This window comes from Sitophilus oryzae, unplaced genomic scaffold, assembly GCF_002938485.1.
Source record: "Sitophilus oryzae breed Bouriz unplaced genomic scaffold, Soryzae_2.0 scaffold_158_pilon_pilon, whole genome shotgun sequence".
In the NCBI taxonomy this organism is placed as follows: Eukaryota; Metazoa; Arthropoda; class Insecta; order Coleoptera; family Curculionidae; genus Sitophilus; species Sitophilus oryzae.
The window spans coordinates 748,903-767,289 of record NW_022146269.1 but is presented as its reverse complement, the minus strand read 5'-3'; the positions used below and the strand labels follow the sequence as shown (position 1 = coordinate 767,289).

At 32.5% G+C, this 18,387-nt stretch overlaps 2 protein-coding genes across 2 annotated transcripts; both read left to right on the top strand.

The window, feature by feature from the left end:
• The first annotated feature begins 6,729 nt into the window (after positions 1-6,729).
• LOC115879859 (zinc finger protein 83-like) lies at positions 6,730-8,376 on the top strand. The gene has a single exon (XM_030896877.1). It carries the CDS (start codon positions 7,013-7,015, stop codon positions 8,051-8,053), a length of 1,041 nt encoding a protein of 346 aa, XP_030752737.1. The 5' UTR covers positions 6,730-7,012; the 3' UTR covers positions 8,054-8,376.
• Positions 8,377-13,564: 5,188 nt separating this feature from the next.
• Positions 13,565-16,885, top strand: LOC115879871 (zinc finger protein OZF-like). The gene is made up of 2 exons (XM_030896892.1): positions 13,565-13,611; positions 14,829-16,885. Exons 1-2 carry the CDS (start codon positions 13,565-13,567, stop codon positions 16,087-16,089), a joined length of 1,308 nt encoding a protein of 435 aa, XP_030752752.1. The 3' UTR covers positions 16,090-16,885.
• Positions 16,886-18,387: the final 1,502 nt, after the last annotated feature.

Sequence of the window (18,387 nt, the reverse complement as noted above, 5' to 3'; positions counted from 1 at the left end):
ACTTAAAAAATGTAGGTTTTAAACACTTTTAGGTATTTTTTCAACGAGGGCGATTTAAATTTTAAAAGATTTTATAATTTCTTAAAGGTTCTCACTTTGGTAAGAGAAAATTATTTCTGTTCTTGTTCGGCGGTTGTTCTTTGCAACCGCTATAGCAGCGCCCTACAGCGTATGCGATCCTAAACAATTATAAGTTTTGACGGCAGACCGAACATTCCAATCTAAACTTGTTTCTTTTATCTATGGTTAAAATAAATTTAACTTTTCGATACAATAACGGACGTTTTGACACTTTTTTGACAAATTTAATCTAACCTTAATAAAAATATCAGTAAAACAAAGCTTTAGCCATTGTAATTATTTTGTGTATTATCATATTTTTTATTCACATAGTATGAATATTATTATGTTAAAACAAATTTGTAAATTCTTGTAATATATATTGAAATACACATATAGCAAATATATATTTTTATTTTATTCATAATTAAACTACACCACAGAGTACATCTAACCAGAGATCTTATAAGTTGGTCTGTGGTTAGGATATACTATGGAATGTGATCTAAGGCTACTATTACACTATCAAATTTCTTTATCAAATATTTTTTATAAAAGATATTTGATGAAAAATTTGATAGTTGTTAATTTACAATCTAATATACAGGGTGTTTCAAAAAACATGTGCCATTTCTCGTGGGGAGATTCCTCACGTAAAAATAAGATTTATTTTCCATATCAACATAGGTCCAATTCTGCTTTGTTTCGTAGCTACAGGGTGTTAAAATCTTAATAATTTTTCGAGTTATTATAATTTTCTTCCAAGTGCTTTTAGTGATTCGAATGAAATTTTGAGGATAAAAGTTACTATAAGTTACTATATTTTAATGTTAAAAAAGTGGCGATAAATTCATCAGGGACGTGCATATGGGTTATCAATCATATAATACATATAACCTTAAATTTTCACCGTTCTACAATCAACCCTTATTTTTTAATAGCGATATTTGTAAATCAATAATTCTCAATCAATTCTGTCAAATCAGTGTCCGTCAAAAAATTTCTGTTGTCCCATAAAAAATATTTATATGGCAAAACGTTTGCCGGGTCAGCTAGTATATTATAAAATCACACATATTACACTATCAAATTCTTCATAAAATATCTTTTAAATAAAATTTTTGACAAAGAAATTTTATAGTGTAATAACCGCCTTACCAATCTAGAATTTTAGTAAGTTAATTTTTACAGGGGCGACTCGTGAATTTAATGGCATATGGGGAACAATGAAAAATCTTACTTACCTACTATTTTTTTTTACATATACATGGTCAGTTTCCTACTAATGTTCTCTACGGGTATCTCTCGGAAACTAACTGGAGATAGAGAGTCGGTTGAATGGGCAAAGAATTGCAGTTTTGTGGGGTCGTAAATATGCGCCTTTCAAATTTTTGAAAAAATTTATGGCTTACTAGATATTAAAAAAAAAACAATTTAGGCTATTTTAAAAATTGTCCCTAATTCCATTATAATCTATTTTACACAAAAAGTTTTCAGATAAAAGTTGTAAATAATCATATTCCTAATGAGTTTTTGTTCTCCGATTTTTTCTAAAGCCTGTCATTTTTGACATATGACACAAACATATGTTTTCTCAAATGGAAATCATAGTTGGCCATAACTTCATAAAAAGCGCCATTTTTTAAGCTTTTCGGTGATATAAGCTATAATATGTCTTTTTCAAAAAATTACTGTGTTATAGCCAATTCTTATTTTTCTTATCTAATTTCACTTTGTCATGGTGTTTTTATTTTGTTATGATTTATAACTTATAAAAAGACAAAATATATTACTCAACGGCTCTTTATAATTTACATTACACAAACTAAAACTTAAAATAATATCACTACATACACTTTAAGTTATTTTAGAAAATGTTCAAAAAATCCGCCATTGTTTGGAGTACATAAATGCATCTTTTTAAAACTGTATTTCTAGCTATTCCCACAGAACGACCGGTCGGCTTTATCAAACTTCTCCTGTACCGCCTCTTCGAGTGCCTCTCTTAATTCATAAGTTCTGTTGTAAATCTTGGTGTTAACCATACCGCATAAAAAAATCTAAAATGGATAAGTCAGGTGATTCCCTGAGGACCGTTCAATTAGTCCACCTCTTTCTATGCCTGATCTATCCCTATATCATAATTATGATATAAATAAGTTTTAGCATTTATTTCATTGTGGGGGTGGGGGTGGTGTCTCATAATGAAAATCATGTTGGAACCATTCTATTAATGCGCGAGTATCTAAATTTAACTTTTCTAACATGTCTTGAAAACCGTTCTCCAAAAAACGTAAGTAAAATTCACCGGTGAACGTATCCTCGGAACTGTACGGCCAAGAAAAGTTGAACCAATAATCCTACACGCTTTTCATCATCTGAAAAATTCATATTTACAATTTTTGTTTATGTAAATTTACAAAGTTTGGATGTGACAGTTTCACATTTCTGAGAGCAACGACGATTTAACTTGTTTCCATGGCTAACTAAGTGAAATTTGTAAAGAAAGATAAGAATTGGCTATAACTCAGTAATTTTGTGAAAGAAACATATTATAGCTTATATCGCCGAAAAGTTTAAAAAATTGCGCTTTTTATGAAGTCATGGTATGGTTTCCATTAAAAAAAACATATGTGTCATATGTCAAAAATGACAGGCTTTAGAAAAAATCGGAGAACACAATCTCATTAGGGATGTGATTATCTAAAACTTTTATCTGAAATTTTCTAAAATAGATTATAATGGAATTAGGGACAATTTTTAAAATAGGCAAAATTTGTTTTTTTCGAAATATCTAGTAAACCATGAACTTTTTCAAAAATTTGAAAGAAGCATATATATGACCCCACAAAACTGCAATTCTTTCCCCATTTAACCGACTCTCTATCTCCTATCGTAGGAAACTCACCCTGTATGTCTTACTTTTTTCTGAATATTTTTTTTCCGGTAAATAATATTAATTATTATAGTTGGGGACAGTACTGTCAACTTTCTGAAATAAAATTTCCCAAGAAGGCGGTCAAAATTGCCCATTTTTCCTAAAAATTCCCACGCTTTCTCAAATCTATGGGGTTTGAGTGGTGTCAACCCAACGCAAATATTATGTTTTTGAACTGAAAATTTAAAAATTTTCCAAACGAATTTCGAAATATACTTTTAATTTTTTTTTGCACAAAAAAATCATAGGCGTGTTCCTGGGATCGAAATATACCATCTCTAGAAATATTTGCACTTATTTAAAATTTACCATGCATTCGAGGGAAAGGATGGGAAATGCGTATTTACTTGCGGTAATGCTAGTTTGAATTTACACACTTTGCTGAAAAATGCGTATACGATAACAATTTTTTAGGAATAATGAATTTAGAATTTCCCATGAATATGGTGTTTTGGGTTGAATTTTCCTTTTCCCACGAATCTGGAAATTTCCCACGAGTTGGCATCACTGGTTGGGGGTTAGAATCTTTATTGTTACAACAGCAACACTAACTCACCACAATACACCAAAATACTTTATTTTTAAACCCGGACGTGCAATGTTAACATCATCAGCTGATGATTTAATCATGACTAAATAGTTTTAATCATCTGCTGATGATGCTAACACGGTTATCGAAACGGGCGTCTAGTGCTACAATAAAGTGTTTTGATGTATTGTGGTGAATAAGAGTTTTATTTTGCCATTTTTGCTTTTTTTGTTATTTTGTAATATTAATTATGTCAAAACATTTTTGTTGCCATTTAATTTACTTTTTTGTTGAGCTGTTATGAGTTATATTCATTTTCTCAAAAAATGCATCTTACAAACTGATTCTTATGCCGTGTCCAGACCAAGCAGACAAGACAGTGACAAAACAGAAACATTCATGTTTTACGACAAAGTTGTGACAAATCCCATACATTTTTTTACTCAGTAGATATATTTCGAAGTTTTAAAATGTCTTTATCTGAGCTTTTAAAAATATTATAGTATATAAAAATAGTTTTAATAGAACACGGAAAAAATCATACCAGTCAATAAATGTTTATCTATCACTTTTTATCAATCAAAACTTTTATCTGTGTTGTAGCGTTTTTTATAAAACATTACCACTGCGAACGGCAGCTTTTCATCGGAGAGCAGTCGTGGATAAGGTATTTCACTAGAGAGAAAACCAATCAATAACAATAAACAAAAAAATACAGATATTGGGCGCCAGGCATGTACAGAGAAAGAAAACACAGTTGTATATTACTTAAAACTAATGACTATATTTCATGATGTTTTTTGCTGGTACATGACATTGTAGAATTCTAATAAATATATAGTGGTTATATGTCAAAAAAAATGGTGTTAAGAGTTGTACTAAATATCTATGAAAGTAATACCATTACAAGACGTAATGTAATGAAACCTAAGATCTAAATCATATTTTAAATATTAAATCGACATGAATGTTCTTAACAATCTAACCACTAAACATAGTCTGTACGATATTACTTCAGATGTACGTTATTGTTTAAGTCTGAAAACGTTTTAAATGTTAAATGTAAAACTAGAACTTAAATCTACACTTAGCTGTTCTTTATGGAATCTTGCTTCAAACAGTAACAGCGTGAGGTGGTCTCGCATCTCTGTACTCGGCCATCCAATACAAAAGGGGCCAGAATGAGGACGCCATGAATTGGAACAGCCGTAACTACTAACTAGCTTATGGATGGGAACGGAGCAGCATGGGGCTTACGCTACATCCATACTGTGGCAATATGGGGACACTACCCGTACCTTAGAACACTACTAGGGCCTTGGATAATGCCAGAACCTTGGAATCAATACATAGATATGGGACACCTGCCCATACCTTGGACACAGTCCGTCCATAAGATAACGGTACAGGGGAACACTACCCGTACCTTCGATACTACTAGGACCTTGGATAATGCCCGTACCTTGTAAATAGTCCGTCCATAAGACCCTAAAAATACGAAACTCTTGTTTAAAAAACCAAACAAAGTCTAATAAACAAAATAAACCTACCTCGAATTACTTCCGAGGGCTCAATAATAAACAAAGAAACTGTCCTTTCTTCCATGTAACATTCTGGAGGACAAAAGAAACGGGACGCCAACGTGCCAGCAAAATACAAATACAAGTTAAGTTGGGACATCCAAAACTCTACCCTCAAAATATGCAGTAATAATATCGAATCTAAAAGGATAATATTTCATCTTTACCTGTTGCTTTGAAATACCAGCTGATTCAGATCATACAGCAAGATTTAAATAATCACCATTTCTAAAAGCCGGGATGGTTAGGTTAGGCTACAGAGCGCTAAAAGCAAAAGTCAGTCCACAGCACAGAGAGTTGACAGAAGCGATGTTGACAGCGCCTCCACAGAGCGATAACAGGGTTGTGTCAAACGATAACAGGGTTGTGGACTAGAGAACGTAAAAATTACGCCAAGCGCGTCAAATAAATTATCCGGCCTGAACGATTGGGAATCCGGTGATGATACGCCTGATATCATATACAAAGACATGTAACGAACTAAAAACGTTACAGTGTTCAATATTAAAGTTATTAACTTGAGTTGAGTAACAGGTTGAGCTTGAAGTAATAAAATATTGTTTTAATGAGTGAAATATGAGGTATGTTTTACTAGAGAACTTGCAAACTGATCCTCTTAAAAGTAGGTTTGGAAAATATTAGTAAATATTATATCCTCTTCAAAGTAGGTTTGGACAGTTAGCTGGGAGTCAGTACAATATTTTTTGTGTTCGACATTTATATGAAGGCGAAAAGAAACTTAGGATTAATGTCCATAAAATCTACTAGTTTTGGTTCTATAAAAGTTTTGCAAAGCCATGAGGAGTTTCTCAAAATTCTCAATAAAAAAATATTTTTATCAAAAATATCTTTGGATTACATTAAAAGTAATAACACCCTTATTAAATTTTCCGCAATGTACTATTTATAATGCTAAGTTATTGTAAAAATTGTCATAAATTCTATTAGAAATACACGTCTGAAAAACTACTGTTGTAAAAAATTGATAGACTTGGAAAAGGAAATAAAAGAAACTTAGACACACTTACAGCATAAATAAATACAATGACGATGGATAATGTGAGATGGGATATCAATCTGATGTTTTTTAAATTTTATGTTTAATTATTATTTATTAAAAATTCGGTGCAATTAAAGTTTATATCCATTAGATACGTATAAAGTGTATCAATTGCAATCAAAGTTTAGGCCTCCAGTTGATGACGTCACGAATAAGCTATCCAGCCTTGTTATTACGGTGGTTACGATAAAACTCATTCGCAACAACTAAACTTTTTATTTTATTGTACTTTTGCCATTGCGGTGTGGGCAATTTGTCTCAAGTTTGTCTTCTCAGAAGTCTCCATTTTTTGTAACAAGTTTGTCTTGTTTTTGTCTGAAAATCGTGTTTACTTTTTGTCGCTTTGGTCTGGACCCGGCATTAGGAATCTCGATAATTAAAGTTAACTATTGATTTTATCGATATGGTGAAAACAGGGTGAAAAGGGCACTGGTATTAATATATTATTAATATTAATATAGGGTCAACATGAAAATTGTAATAGTATTTATGGTAAGTTGTTATGTAGCAAAACTGAGTTCATAACGTTTCATATTTTTTGGTTTTTATAAATTAACTAATATAGTAATTTTGTTTCTAGGACCCTCTTTAAGAGATTTAATACTAAAATCAAATTTAACGGAGGAAAGAGGAATAATGCCAATACGAAAAAAACAACCTCAATACAGAAAAAATGTTCTGGAAGAAAGAAGTTTATTCAAAAACCTAAAAGTGTTCCTAAGAAAACGCGCAAGAAGAAAAGAGACCATACACTAAATGATTCAGATGGACTAACTGATAGCGATATAGATCAAAATGTACCTTTAAAGAAAAGACTGATTAATAAAAGGGAGAGAAGCTGTAAAATGAAGGCAATCGAAAGACTAAATGTTAAAGATGATATAGATGACCAGGTAATATCGGATGAGATTAAAAATGATTCATGGAATGATGATTATTGGACTGATGAAGATACGAAGTGGAAATCTGGCAGCGATGAATCCGATAAAGATGATCGATCAGTGTATTCAAAAGAAGACAAGATGATAAGTAAATCATCCAAACGAAAGCAAGATAAATCGGGATTATGTCCGAAATGCGGAAAAGTCACTTTAGATATAAGAAGTCATCTCAAAAGCCATTCTACGATGTTTTCCTGCGATTTGTGTTTGATAAACTTCAAAAACGAGAAACTTCTAAAAGAACACAGGGAAGTGCACGACACTGATAACCCGTACAACTGCGACTTTTGCAACATGATCTTCAAAAACATCACGAAGCTGGCGTTGCACAGATTCGTCCACACAAAAACCTACGCGTGTCCGCTTTGTGGCTTCATCGCCACCAGTAAATTTCGCAACTCCATCATAGCTCATATAAAACGCCACGAAGACAACTACACGGTACGATGCGACCTGTGCAAAAAGGGTTTTCTTTGCAAAAAGAAACTAGAAGAACATATGGAGTGGCACGAGAACATACCGAAATACGAATGCGAGATTTGCCACAAAAAATTCCCGGTTAAATCGTATCTTCAGCTCCATAACAAATTTAATCACAAAAAAGAATTGTACGGTACCGAGGAAATTTTCCAGTGTGAATTGTGCGGTAGAAAGTTCACTTTCGAAAAAAGCTTTAAACGGCATTTGAGCTGCATCCATAAAATCGGAAAAGATTTCACTGTTAAATGTCCGGTTTGTCACAAGATTATCGCTAATAATCACAACCTGAAGAAACACATGCGTGTTCACACGGGCGAACGAAACTACAGTTGTGATACGTGCGGGAAAACGTTCTCACAAAAACAGTATGTGACGCGACACCAGAAAGTGCATCGTGCAGAAAGGGAAAACACGAAGAGGCCACCCGATGGTGATAAAATCAAACTGGAACATAATATGGTTTAGTGCCTGTTTAGAATTACAAAATAAATATTCTACGCTAGTTTATCATAAAGTTTATTAAAATTGTAAAAATAAAAAATAGTATAGACAGGAATAGATCACAATATATTAAAAAGCGCCAACAGGACCGGATCTGAATGCGTTGGTTTGGACTAACCTAACCAAACCAACTCATCATTTGGCATAGGCTTCGACAATATTGCAATTCACAAGTGTGTCTCCTACACGATGTGGCAAATGTTCATGTGTCCAACGTTGGAAGGTGTTTGGCACACCGTGTGTGATCGGTTTAAATAAACGTTTTGCATCTTTAATTGACAGTTTTTTTTTTATTTCTTACCATTAGTTCCCACATTATGTGTGTTACTATAATTTTTCTTTACTAGGCATTTGGGGGGGGGGAGGGGGGGGTTCATTGTGTATATTTCGTAAACAAAACCAAACGAGCCGAAAAATTAAACTGAACTGTCCTTTTAAAGGAGAAAAATTATAATTAAATTGTGTACATAATGTAGAATCTACTTATCAATTTTATTTTGTATTTGTTTCTTATAATTTTGCCTTAATGCTAGCTACATTCGTTTAGAACTATAATGTGATTGATTTATATTTTTCACAAATATAAGTTTTTATAAATAGATATCAGATTACAGTTGAGGGTTGGAACCTTTGGTGTTACACAATAAAATAAAACACTAAATCACCACAATACACCAAAACACTTTTACTTTTACACTGGACGCGCATTTCGCTAACCATATTAGCATCATCAGCAGATGATTAAAAAAAACTAAAATACAATCTACAATTTGAGCGTTTATATACTCGCTCAGTGGGCACCGAGTGGGCGTGGCAAGATCTAGCCAACCAAGTCAGAGCCCACCGAGCGTAACAGTTAGATTTCCGCTACTAGAGTAGTAGAGAACTTGAAGGAATTGTAGTAAAAGAACTTGAAGGAATTGGACCGTTGTCTCTGTTCATACTATCTTTACATTTATTTATTCTGATGCTTTCATATGCAGCTAATTGCCTGCAATTTGAGACTTGTTTAATTAATTTCAAATTATTAAGATCTATACAATATTCTTTATCAACAATATGTTAGGCAACACAAGATTTATCCGGTCTATCATATCTTACCTGAGCTAAATGTTCTTTAAATCTAGTTAATATTGATCTTCTAGTTTGCCCAACATATTTCTGATTACAATCTTTACAAGAAATTTCATAAATACCCGACCTTTCCAGTGGAGGTGTTTTATCCTTTGGATTACCTAATAATTGTTGTAATTTATTATTAGCACTTACACAAGTTTATAATAGACATTCTTAAAAATTCCTTTTAGACCACGGGATAACTGCCTATCAAACGGTATTGAAAAATATTTTGACGTATCTTTCTCCACTTGAAAAGTCGAATTTTCAGAAATCATTAACCTATACCTACGTTTTCTAATTATTTTATCAACTAGTGAAGGAGAATATCCATTACACTAAGCTACATTCCTAATGTAATCTCTTTCTATTTCATATCTTTCGTTGGAAAGTGGAAAACTAATTAATTTGTGAACTAAGAAATTTAAACTAGCCATTTTATGTTCAACACTGTGATATGATTCATTAGGAATATATCTGCGTGTAGTAGTATTTTTCCTATAGATATCAAATTCCAGGCAATTATTAGTATTTCTAACAACTAATACATCTAGAAATGGTAATCTGTCGTTGTTCTCAATTTCATGTGTAAATTTAAAGGAAACCGATTATTTAACTTAGAAATAAAATTATCTATGGTGTCTGAATGTGTGTCAAAAACAGCAAAAATATGATCCACATACCTAAACCATACTCTTGGAAAATCTGATTCTTAGCCTCCATTTCAAATCTGCTCATGAATAAATTAGCCAAAAATGGAGACAATGGATTACCCATTGCTGTACCTTCCCGCTGTTCAAAAAAGTTGTTATTAAATTGAAAACAATTTTGTTTCATACATAACGATGTAAGCTCAATATATTCAATCACAGTTTTGTTGTCGAGACCATTTGCGTTCAGTAATTCCTTCAAGTAGCCTAAAGTATGTGGAATTGGAACACTTGGGAAGGCACGAAGATACATCAAAGGAGACCAAAATTTCACCTTCATGCAATGTTATATTTTTAATTTTGTTAATGAATTGAATATTATTTTTAACTGAGAAAGAGGGTTCATGATTAGGTAAATTTTCGAACTCCCTTGATAACCATTTTGCCAAATTATAAGTCGGAAAACCTACAGCCCAAACAATTGGGCGCATAGACTTATCCGGTTTATGAATTTTGGCAACGCATACAATTTTGGTAATGAGGGATTGGATACTTGCCATTTTCTCTTTAAAGAAAAATCAATAAGGTTGTTACATTCTTTTAGAGCTTTTTTTGTAGTTTTTTTTAATGTTTTTTTTTGTAGAGATCAAATTGTAGATTGTATATAAGTTTTTAATCGTCTGCTGATGATGCTAACATAAATAAAAAAATACCATAGGTTTGCGTGAAAGGCAAAGTCCGCGGATATATGGGTAGCTATTAATTTTTTAAACTCTGTGCCTTTCGATAGAGTTAAGGTTTCAACAATTACAGCAGCATTCTTACTCCCACTAGCCCTAAAGCTCACAGTACTTGCAAAACCCAATTCTTCTTTTGAATGCTCTTCAATTAACCCTTTAACGAGACGAATGAAATGAAACTTTTGGGCATTCATCTGTTAAGCTTGAACTCCCTGTGACTGTGACTACCTGTGTTGGAAACTATTGGTAACTCAAAAGATCTACATCATTCAATATATCGATATTTGAAAAAAAAAGTGAAAGTTTGATATCTGCAGAACAAAGGCACGAAGGATGTATATACGTATATATGTACGTATATAATATACGTACATAATATACGTACAGTAGAAAAGTACATACCTTTGGCAATCTTCAACATAATTTGGCTTTGGAATAAAATGTATAAGCACTTGTAAATATTTTGTTTTTGTATGATCTCTGCCTTGCTGAGCAGAAAACGACCAAATTTGGATGATAAAAATGTATCGAAATACAAAGAATATTCATGCATTTTTATATCAATTGGAATGTCTACTATTTATTCTTATCAGTACAAATTATTGGCTTATTTCTAACCAAACGGTGTTGTCCCGCTAAATTTATCTTCCGCCACACTGTGCGCTCGTCCGTTAAACGCAAAAATAACTGTCACTGTTTAAAATCTTTAGCGCCAACTTCAACTCGGTCCCTAGATGACGTAAAAAAACTGACAGTGCAGGAAGATAGGAATCGAACTATCCTTATCTCTATAGTATCCTTGGTTCGGACCAAGGACTGTATATATTCTAAAGGACCGTTCCATCGCGTCAAATCGCCGCAGTCGTAGTCGCCGTGGAATGCTACGTCACGCGCTGACCAGCGCTCCACAGTGCGGGGGATGGTTATTCTAGCGGGGCAAAATCTCAAGAGCAATGTTTGGGACTTAAAATCTAAGAACGTCGCAAATGGTCTAATATATAGCAACTATATGGTTAAATTATTTATTTATTAACAACTTAATTTATTAATAAATAAATACAAGATAATAAAACTATGATATTATTCGTACATGATACACAAAACCCGTATTGTAAACTATTGCCAAATATATAAAATTATGATATCAAAAAACTCTCTAGCAGTTTTTTTTAATTAATTTGTAATCTTGTGACACCCTCTATAATTTATTTTAAAAAAATATATTTTATTTTGAAAACAATAAATAAGATAGATATTTTAATTTTAATTTTAACACTCTGCAATTGTAATTTCATATATAGTAAGTATCAAGACAATTTTTTAAACTCAGTGCCTTTTGATGGAGTTCTTTTGTTTTTATACTATCCGATAGAAATGAATCTTTTTGGGCATTCACCTGTTAAGCTTGAACTCCCTGTGACTGTGACTACCTGTGTTGGTAACTCTTGGTAACTCAAAAGATCTACATCATTCAATATCGAAAAAAAAAGTGAAAGTTTGATATCTGCAGAACAAAGGCACGAAGGATTTTAACAAATAATATACGTACAGTAGAAAAGTACATACCTTTGGCAATCTTCAACATAATTTGGCTTTCTAATAAAATGTATAAGCACTTGTAAATATTTTGCTTTCGTATGATCTCTGCCTTGCTGAGCAGAAAACGACCAAATTTGGTTGATAAAAATGTATCGAAATACAAAGAATATTCATGCATTTTTGTTTCAATTGGAATGTCTACTATTTATTCTTATCAGTACACATTTTTTGGCTTATTTCTAACCAAACGCTTTTGTCCCGCTAAATTTATCTTCCAACGCACTGTGCGCTCGTCCGTCAAATGCAAAAATAACTGTCACTGTCTAAAATCTTCAGCGCCAACTTCAACTCGGTCAGTAGATGACGTAAAAAAACTTGACAGTGCAGGATGATAGGAATCGAACTATCCTTATCTCTATTGTATCCTTGGTTCGGACCACCCTTTGGGACCACCTTTTATAATTACATACAAGGTATGACTTTTAAATCTTTTTATATTATTTGGAACGTTTGAAATTGTTTAAAAACTTATTTGTGGCGTTTGGAAAAAAGTAGCATGTTCTATTCGGAGTAAAATTGACTTTTTGTGCCTCGCCACAGAAAGTGTAATTTTTACTCCTAATAAAACAATATCCTATTAATAAGACAGGTATTCTCGAATAAAGATATTTGCCTAGTCTGGTCTGCAGATTTATTAATAATGAGTTTTAGTGTTATACACCTTTGAAGTATTTTTACTTGATAAGCAAATAAGCTTAGTGAATGTATCTACCTCTTCTTTATACAAGGGCTTTTGGTTAACTCGCACTCCACTGATTATATTTTACAAATACATTTATTTTTTCCAAAAGAAAAACAGTTCAAGTGCTATTATATTTTTTTTTAAGTTTGAATATGGAGTGGAAATTAATTATTGTACTTGGATTACATTAAACATTTTATAAAAGGGCATTAATACCTATCGACATATTGCTTTGAAATATGTATGTATGTAATGAAGAACTCTAAAAATGTATGTACCTAGATTTGTAAGCATACATTATGTAGGTATAGAGAAAAAGGTTTTGTAAACAAGTGAAGCATATAAATAGATAATATTTTCTATAGTATTTACATATGTTTTTTTTTTCTGATAACTCTCATGTGGCTGAAAGAATACTCATAAATATTGAAACTATTGCACGCGCATCTTTGGTTTCACAAAAAAAGCAGCTAAGATTCGTTGAAACTAATGCTTTCTGTTCTGTTCTAAGGTTCTAACTAATAAGCGGGTGTGAAGTGAGATAAACCTCAATTGCAACCAAAATGGGAGTTTAACTCCTTTAAGTTTAATCGCTTTTGAAATATTACCAATGAGTACCTTTTTACCATATCCGCTTTAAACAAACTGGGTCAGATATGATTGTTATATGCATTTGATAGTTTTTGCAATGATATCGCAGATGCGCGGTATTATCCCACTTTCCCTATCGGCAAAGTAACCTTTGCTATTGTTGCAATTGGACTCTATTCCACCTGGAACGGTTTCTTTATTTGCTTATATAAAAAAATATTTTATTTATCTATACAGGGTGCTACAAATTCGAGGAACGAGCATTGGTATATCGGAAACCGTAATAGATATACGAACATGGTTAAATTGGGGCACAGCTGCGTCTTGAGATGTATGCCAACATGCTATCAAAAAAGTTGGAAAAAAAGAAAGGATTGCTGTTTTTTTTTGAAAAAAAAAATGATTTTCTGGAAAATCAGTTTTATTTTTTCCTGCCGTAACTTTTGAGAAAATCGAAAAAATACGTCGTATTCTCATGGCCACTTTATCAGGGCTATCTGATTGTATTTTGAAATTTTCAAATTAGTTAATAGTTTCTGAGATACATAGACGAACCTATTTTTTTTTTAAATACGGACCTGCGTTTTTTATTTCAGGTTTTGAAAGAATTCCGTCCCCTGAGTACAACGATATGCCACACATAATATTTTCTTTTGTTTTGGGTACTTTAACAACACTATTTAAATTATTTCAAGTCCGACTCTGTTTTTGTTAATTATTTAACCTTATTATAATAATCGTAACAATACTGATGAGCGCTAATTAACATTCATTAGGAAAATCTAGCCAAACGGAAGATTCAAATAAGTAAAGTCCAGGTCAATATTTTAATGATATTATTTTTACCTTTTTGTATTATGAATTTGAAATCTGAATGTAGAGATCTAGTAATATAATACATAATATTAATCCGTAATTATTATGTTTCAATAAAGATCAACAAACCAGTTTCTAATGTTCTACATGTTCGATAGGATTACCACCCTCCCTAATGCACAAATTTATTTTTCCTTCAATTTTATGTAAGTATAGCTCTTTCAACAGATCTGCTTATACTTCCGAATGTATTTTGTACTCTTTGTTGTAAATGTTGAGGTTTATTGATTTCACTTTTACAAATGACGTCAAGTAATGTTCCCCAAAGGAAAATATCCCTTGGCGACTATCCCTTATCCTGCAAGAACCTGACCATTACGAGCCCTAACAACTAAATGTTCGGAAAAACATTTTCATTAAAAGTTTAAATAAAAACTAAAATTTATACCAACAGTTTTTTACGCAAAATAGGTAAGTAAAGTAATTGACATCTTTTTTTATCGATTTTCATTCCGGACAGTTTATTCAATAAATTATTTTTTTAGGATCAACGTAGAAATAAAAAACGAGGATTTATCGTATACTTTCTTTGATGATAACGTTATATTACACCCTCGAAAAGGCAGAAAGAAACTAGTAAAGAAAATTAAAAAGGATCCCACGTGGAATTTAGAGGAAGGTACAACAACGAAAAAAGTGAGAAAATCTACCAGGGAACCTAAGCTCAGAATTAAGAGGGAGAAAAAGGAAGTATCTCAGAAACTAACCCGGAATCAGAAAGCCAACATGTGGACGTGCAAGTTCTGTTTGGATACGTTCGGTTCTCGAAAAGATATGTTCAAACATAGAAAAGAACATATTGCAGATGCCAAGGGAAGCAACGGGGAAGTAAACAAATACACTTATGATTTAGAACACGAAATATATATTTGTAACAACTGTTCAGCCGAATGTCAGGATCTGGAAGAAATCGAAAAACACGTAGAAACGCACGAGGAAAAATTCAACTGCTACGTGTGCAAGGAAGACTTATTCGGTCCAATAAACTACTCAGTCCACGTGCAAAAGCATCGGGACGACAAGCTTTATCCCTGTCCCTGGTGCCAGTACGTGTCCCAGAAAAAGGAAGCTATGCACGTCCACATCAACCACTTGCATCTACAGCTTTATGACTTCCAATGCACGAAATGCGGCAAGTGTTTCAATGACGCCCTCAGCTTCAAAGAGCACGAGAACGTTCATTTGAACATTAAACCTTTCGGGTGCGTCGTTTGCAGTAAACATTTTTACTACTCCAGATATTTGTTTTCCCATCAAACCCGAACGCATACGGTCAGAGTGTACGATCCAGAATCAAAAACACAATGTAACGTTTGCCAGAAAATTTTCGCTCGGCTGGATACATTAGAAAAACATTATTCTTCCAAACATTTGAATGTTCGGACTGGTCCTTACGAAAAGAAACATCTTTGCGATGTTTGCGGACAGGGATTCTCCAGACCCGATAAATTAAAAATCCATTATAGAAAGCATACCGGGGAAAAGCCTTACTCTTGCGTTTATTGTAGTAAAAGTTTTATAAAACGAGATTATTTGATTATGCACGAGCGGATTCATTCGGGCGAGAAACCTTACAGTTGTGAAATATGTGGAAAATGTTTCAATCAAGGTGCTCCGTTGAGAATACATATCAGAAGTCATACAGGGGAAAGACCTTATATATGTCCGTACTGTGGGAGTGGGTGTGTATCTCGTGGAGCTCTTAATAGTCACATTAAAAGTTGTGTCAATACAACACAAACATAGATTTAGCATCTCTGGGTTTAATTTCTGGAATCAAAATGGGTTGATGTTTGCTAATCATCACTGTGCTAAGTAAACTTTTTTTTTACAAAACACAAAATTTCTTTTCAATAATAAAATAAATCTAATTTATTTATCGTCTTAAATTGTGAGTAGTGGAGAGGTCATCTCCACTACTCACGAAATAAGTCGAAGTGTTTATTTTGATTTTAAGGTTCCAGATGTATTTTACGTAATAGTTAAAGAGGTACAAAGAATGAAGAAATATACAAGGTGATATGCGATATTTCGAAGCTCTTTTCGTTTACCTTGATAATTTAATTATATACCTATTATAGTTCTGTTGTAAGTACTCATTTTGAAATTAGTTTTTGGATAGAAGTTAGTTAGTCATTCCAGTTTTAAGTGTGAAAATAAATATAGAGCGTTATATATTTTCGAGTAGCCCAAAGCAAGGCAGATCATATGATTTATAAATGTACAGGGTGTTCTATTTAATCATCTTCAAAAATACTCTTTTCGTAAACTAACAAACTACGCTACTAAATTCTACGTAAAAGATCTACAATAAACAGTTTTCACCTTCTCAATACCTTTCGCAGTAAAGGAGATACGGGGATATCCCAAATTGCAAAATTTTCAAAAAAACTTAGAGCAAAAGAGCAGTGTAGTTCAGATAAAAAGAGGGCTATGAAAATTGAGTGTACTGCGTCTGTCAGTTGACAAAAAAGTGGGACAGGTTTGTGCAAACAGCATTCTTCGATCTTCACTAATAACGGAGATACAGTATGATTTCAAACAAAATGGGACACCCTGTAGTATATGTGCAGGGTGTCCCACTAAGAATAGCTCTCGGCTGTATCTCGGAAAGTATAGCCGTAGCGGCTGCGGAAAAAAATATTTATATAAATGTAGTTTTTACACAATTTTGCCTAGATAAGGTGTACTCTAAGTATCAGCTTCATAATCTTCAGTAAATTTTGAATAATTTTTGTTAGAGCCATTTTCCCCTATCTACGAAAATAAAGTGGTGGGGGAAGGTTAGATCTGTTTTTATTTGAATATTAATAACTCTGGACTGGATGATCGGAATCCAACAAGCGATGGCTCGTTTAAAAGAGCGTTTCTTACTCTATATTGTGCCGTATAAACAATAATAATAACGTAGACGCTAGAGGGCGTTGTCTTACAATTTAACAAACATTGCGCGTTTTTTTCAAAAAAAAAAAATGCAATAGTATATGTAATTTTAGCTGATAGTAAAGAGTAGCAAAAGCTTAAAAAGTCAGCGAAAACCGCATTTTGATATCTTCTTTCAAACACAAGATATTAGCAAAATTATAATAAATACCAAAAAATAAGCCCTTAATTACCTTATTTTTACAACACGGTATCAGTAGCTCTCTTGATTATGCCCATTCTAACCTAAAAATAAGATAGAAACAGTTAGTTTATTTTAAAATCGACGATATACCCGAATATCATAATATCAGATGTATTAATATCTAATAATTAGGATATTAATAATAGTGAACAAGAAACGATGATTCAGTGAAGTCATGGTAGGCTTTGGAAAAAAGTTTCTTTTGACGTAATAATATAAACGTCAAATTGTTATTAGATCAACATTTTGATAGTCTTAGCAGCGTTTTTTATCTTTTGATTGCTTTTTCAAAATGCCAACAACTTCAACTACTTCAAATAATAAAGGCATTTTGAAAAAGCATTTAAAAGATAAAAAAATGCTTCTAGACTATCAAAATGTTGATCTAATAACAACTGACGTTTATACTAACTTTTTTCAAAAGCCTACCATGACTTCACTGAATCATCGTTTCTTGTTCACTATTATTAATATCTTAATTATTAGATATTAATACATCTGGTATTATGGTATTCTAGTATTTCCTGGATTTTAAAATAAACTAACTGTTTCTATCTTATTTTTTTGTTAGAATGGGCCTAATCAAGAGGGCTACTGATACTGTATTGTAAAAATAAGGTAATTAAGGGCTTATTTTTATGGTATTTATTATAATTTTGCTAATATCTTCGGTTTGAAAGAAGATATCAGAATGCGGTTTTCGCTGACTTTTTAAGCTTTTACTACTCTTTACTATCAGCTAAAATAACACATACTATCGTATTTAATTTTTTTGAAAAAAAAAAACGGTATGTTTAAAAAATGTCTATATCTATGTGGCGGATTCATCTATCCAAAAAAATCCTGATTTGGGGTTTGTATTTCGTTTAATGTTTTGTCAATAAAATATGGTGGATAGTCGTTTTTTATTAATGTAT

Bases quoted from the DNA above. Each gene is read 5' to 3' on its own strand.
- LOC115879859 (XM_030896877.1), top strand. From the start codon at position 7,013: ATGAAGGCAATCGAAAGACTAAATGTTAAAGATGATATAGATGACCAG.
- LOC115879871 (XM_030896892.1), top strand. From the start codon at position 13,565: ATGATATCGCAGATGCGCGGTATTATCCCACTTTCCCTATCGGCAAA. The intron at 13,612-14,828 runs GTAACCTTTGCT...TTATTTTTTTAG, and splicing joins CCACTTTCCCTATCGGCAAA to GATCAACGTAGAAATAAAAA.